The sequence below is a fragment of the Poecilia reticulata genome, linkage group LG17 (genome assembly GCF_000633615.1).
Source record: "Poecilia reticulata strain Guanapo linkage group LG17, Guppy_female_1.0+MT, whole genome shotgun sequence".
Taxonomy (NCBI): Eukaryota; Metazoa; Chordata; class Actinopteri; order Cyprinodontiformes; family Poeciliidae; genus Poecilia; species Poecilia reticulata.
This window is the reverse complement of record NC_024347.1, coordinates 14,164,663-14,169,677: the sequence shown is the minus strand read 5'-3', so window position 1 is coordinate 14,169,677 and position 5,015 is coordinate 14,164,663. Positions and strand designations below refer to the sequence as shown.

General features: G+C 37.6%; 1 protein-coding gene across 2 annotated transcripts in view; it reads left to right on the top strand.

Moving 5' to 3' along the window:
• The first annotated feature begins 823 nt into the window (after positions 1 to 823).
• Positions 824 to 5,015, top strand: part of gpc5c (glypican 5c) — a 100,471-nt gene continuing 96,279 nt past the window's right edge. For both annotated transcript variants that reach the window (XM_008433801.2, XM_008433800.2), the window contains exon 1: positions 824 to 1,277. In XM_008433801.2, the coding sequence (XP_008432023.1) occupies positions 1,100 to 1,277 (178 nt within the window). In that variant the 5' untranslated portion in view covers positions 824 to 1,099. The remainder of the gene's footprint in view (positions 1,278 to 5,015) is intronic.

The following is a 5,015-nucleotide window of genomic DNA, read 5'->3' as shown; positions in this document are numbered from 1 at the left end:
TATTTTTTTCTCACGTACAGAAGACAGTCATTAATATCCTACTCAATGAGAGTAAGTCACAAAGGTTTACTCTCATTTACAAACCTCATGTCAAGTTATATTGACTCAGTGATTTATGCTAAAGGAGRCCCATCTACGTTTTTAGAAATGTACATAATTTCATAGGTTTGACATTTTGGTTTACAATATTTTTTTTTATTTTATGAAATAGCATAATTTTATGAGAAACTGAATTTTTAGGTTTTCATGTAAGCCATAATCATCCAAAATCATAAACAAGAAAGGCGTTTCACACTATGTCATAATACCTTTTGTCCATGAGGTGGCGCCATTGTATCTTAAATAATTAGTTTACAGTAGGTTTAAAATTTACTCTAACTCCATAGATTTCATTACATCTTAAGGATGAATTAATGTTACAATAACGTACATAATCAGGGTAAATAACTAGAATGCTTAAAGATTTCTGTTGCAGTTCTTTTCTTGTTCATTTTATTCCTTGGAAAGCAATTTGTAATAAAGTTTAGCGGACTTTCTTTGATACACTTGCCATTTTTTCTCATAACAGGGAAAAAAAAAGGTAAGTCATGTCGGTAAAGTGAGTGCCAGGAAAGTAATCTAGTGACATTGCGGACGTTACAATAACCACATAACATTTTCTCCTTTACTGTAGAGGTTTACTTTTACCCTCCAAATATCATATCYAATATACATGAAGTGAAAAGTCCCATAAGTCTACTATAGTGCCATTTAGTGTTGATGTTCAGCCGACATATAGAGGACAGGGAGGGGAATATGCGCAGCACTTTGGAAACAGGCACAGCCAACATGCAGTCAACTGCTGCAAAGTGCCAAACGCGGGACAGACTGGCTTCAGAAGACACCACTCCTCCTCTGTACGACACCAAACCTCCCCTGTCTTTGCGGCGCGCTTTCTCTCATCCCAACCGATAATGTAAGACTCAGTTAGAAAGGTCTGTCAGATGTTCGCTCGAGCCGTCGCTTTTCACGTTCGCAATTCCGTTTTCAACACTGCCAGACAGCTTACGGTCAGACTACAGCTGGTCATCTGCGAGGATACCTGGTGTGAGATGCGGCAATGTCCCGAGGAATATGCCCACGCGTCAACTCTTTTGACTCCGTCAGGATTTTGGCGTTGGTAATTTTCGCAGTGAACGCAATCGAGGCGGATAAGCATACCTGTTATGAAGTGAGAGCCGCTTTCCAGCAGCGATACATCGGACCGCTTCACCTGGTGCCGGAGAAACCATACAAAGGTAAGTCTGGTGGAGAAAAGGAACGCCTCAGCGGGCGCACATGTAAGCATCATTTAGTGAGTGGCATGGCATGCTGTTTTTTTTTTTTAAATTTATTTACGTATTTAAGCAAATATATCCAAACACCCATAGGTTAGATTAAACGTGTCTAGGTTAGCCTTAGTAAAAGTTTGGTTTTCTTAATATGCAGGRGTCAAAAGTGCATATGACATCTAGGAGAGATGGGAGTGAAGGAGGGAGCACCAAAGCAACAGATATGGATTGGTCATATTGGATGTTTAAAATGACTGGGACTGTCTCATATTGTGATTTCCTTAGGTCAGGGCATGCTGACAAATGAGTGAAAAATATTTTTCTTATTAAATTGAACATTTTGTTTTTAAAATKTATCTTAAATTTAACATTTAACAAAATGTCATCATACATATATCATCATATATATGACTTGGTAAACGCATAATATATGCTGACATATATATGACATCATATATATGACTTGGTAAACGCATAATATATGATGACATATATATTACATCATATATGTCATCTATGATGACTTATGGTCATATGTCAGCATAAGTTGAAGATTTATGATTTCATCAACTCAATCATATGTCGTTACTCTGAAGCCAGAGCTACTTTACTCCTTGATCATTTGCCACTTACCCGTGGCGCTGAGACAACCTTTTCAAGTAACAGCTTGATTATTGGAATTCAGATTATACAAATGTTCTAATCTGTGTTGTCAAAGAGGTCACRATAATAACTGATTAAATAGGATATATGACYTGGTTAATGCATTTCAGTAAATCAAACTTGCAAATGCTAGGACACAGGTTTCCCTGTGGTGGTGCTTAGTTGACATCCACATGTTTTATTCTGTTTCTTACGCATAAGGGGAAAGGTCTTCCAAAACTTCAAGTCAAATGAAACAAAAAGGATGAAAATAAAGATTAAGAAGTTGATCAGTCTGCATCACCGCAAACTGAAACGTTGCTAAGAAGCCGRTGGTTGAGATTTTCTTTTTTACAACTGTGTTTGTAAAGAAATCACAGTTCATACACATTCTGCACTTTYGCCAGCATTATTCTAAGAGGCTTTTGTCTTGATTATTATTGCATCAATAAAACCCAAACCCTTGTTTAAGGTTTTGTGGGGTGGAACTTCTTTTAGCAAATCAAACAAAAGGAAGCTTTGTAAGGCTTCAAATGGTTTTCAATGTTTTTTATTAAGCAGTATTCCATTTAGGGAAGTTTTGGCTTTGGCATAACAATGGCAATATTGGTTGACAAAACTCTGCAAGCCAAACATGTTATAACACTCAGTGTCATCTTTGGTTTGAGATTCAACATGTTCTTTTAACTTTTTTGCATGTTCATATTACCAGTAAATATAATCATGATATATTCATCCATCCAGCTACTCATCCGTTATCTATAACAGCTTTTCCTTGCAGGGTTGCAGGTGGGCTGGTGCCCATCTCCAGTGGTCATTATACTGTCTATGATGACATATTGCTATATGTCATCATATGACCCAGGCTGGTATTTAAACTTATGACCTTCTTACTGCAGGACAACAACTCTAACAACTATGCAGCCCACGATATATTCACTTAATTCATAAAATTCATAAGACATAAGAAATAATACATCTAGAGAAGAAAGAAACCCTCAAAAGCCATACAAAACCACCTGCATGTTTAGGGAAGATTTTTTCTTAATCAAAGTGACAACATGAAAATGCACAGGGTTTACAACAAGTTTCAAGATATGATTGCTATTAATAAAAGTTTCYTAGTTTTCTGACATGTTACCCAATATAACATTTCAGATTTTGGCAAATGTTCTGATGCTACAGTACATCCTCTTGTTATTATGAAGACTTCACAGAAGAACACACATTGGGAGCCCTGCAGTCCATTAGTTTGAGKCTGAATAGAACATGTTCAAAAAGGATTACTGGGAATTATGTCTTGGTTTGGTACTAATCAGGGGCTACAAGTGTGGATTGTTAATTAGGAAATAATAGAGAATATTGCACTGCCATAGTATTTTGCACTTAGCTCATTGTATCCATCCATCCATTAATCCATCCATCCCCACAACGATACTACCGAGTTCATTCTAAATTGTCCCAAGGTGTCACTTTGTTGTTGTAGGACTGTGTCATACAAACAATGCTCAAGGATGCTTGTAATGTTCATCATTTTATTAACAATCCTTGTTTGCACGGTCATCTCTATTGCTCTAGAAYAGTCCCTAGAACTTAGCAAACCTTGTTTATTAGATATTTTGAGCATTTTAAAAGTCAATGACTCTGATGGTGCTAAATTAGCAGATTATGGCAGAAGAGATTGCACTCTCCACAACACATGCATAAATGGCATCMAGCAACTTCCCAAAAACACTGAAGTGTTTAAGTGTCCTCAAGAAGTACAGTTTGCACTGTCCCGTCTTGTACACAGTTTTACTGATGCTGTCACTGTAATATTCATATTCCTTCACCACCTCTTCTTCTGGAATTAATTCAGCATTTGACCTAGTCCTGGTTTTCCTGAAAGCTAGAATCATCTCCGTTGTTTTGTCTACAGTCAAGATCAGATTATACTTTCTATCATATGATAGAGCACAATATGAAAAGTGTTGGGGGTCCTGATATGTGCACCTGCTCATTAATGTTGCCTCCGTTTCAACTCATCTGAAATATAGGACTGTAGTTGACATGTACTGTAATTTGAGCTTTTCATATGTTGATCAGTAATAGCATTAGTAAAATAACAAAGTTGTTACYGTCACAAGTGCAACCCAAACCAGATTTCTTCCCTTAGTATGCTTCATATCTGACTGGCACACTGAACAGTCCATTTCCAATCTTTTCACCTACCAAAAAAAGCAACACAAAAAAAAGTCTGATTTTTACCACTTCCATGTGGTACATAATTGGATACCCAGCTGATCGTTTTCAAAAAACTCTCCAGTCAGAAAACTTAAGGCACATTTCATCCAGATGTAAACAATGGCTAAAGCAAGAAATGCTGACATTTTGAATCAGTGGAAAGACAACAAAGCACATTTAAATGAGTTTTTGGGGTGACAGTTTCATGCATTGCTCAACAACTTTAAATTCGATTCATACACGGCGTCATTCTCTATTGCTTCTGTAAACAGTGGGCTGTGGTGTGATGTCTATGATCTTTGTTCTTCACTTCCTATTTACTAATTGGGGTATTTTACATAAAATTAAATATTTAGTTCAATATTTTGCCTACCCAACATTTTCAGCAGAATAATTTGAGGCAATATCCAGGTATAAATTACAGAGCTACTGCCCTTCTAGCACTGACRATTTTTCTTCACTACCTTGCCATAAAAATCACTCTGTAAGCAATTGAACACTGCATTCTTATAGGAACAACTTATGTTTGACTTTCACTCTTTGTATTACAACTACTATTCAATGCAGTTCCCAAATACCGTATTTTCCGGGCTATAAGCCGCTACAYTTTTTCCTAAGCTTTGAACCATCCGGTTTATAGTCCGGTGCAGATTTTATGTGGAACCACCAGGGGGCTCTTTAGCAGGAAGTGAATCATTGGAAGTCCATCCATCCATCCATCCATTTTCTTCCGCTTATCCGGGGTCGGGTCGCGGGGGCAGCAGCTTCAGAAGGGAGGCCCAGACTTCCCTCTCCCCAGCCACTTCTTCCAGCTCCTCCGGGGGAATCCCAAGGCGTTCT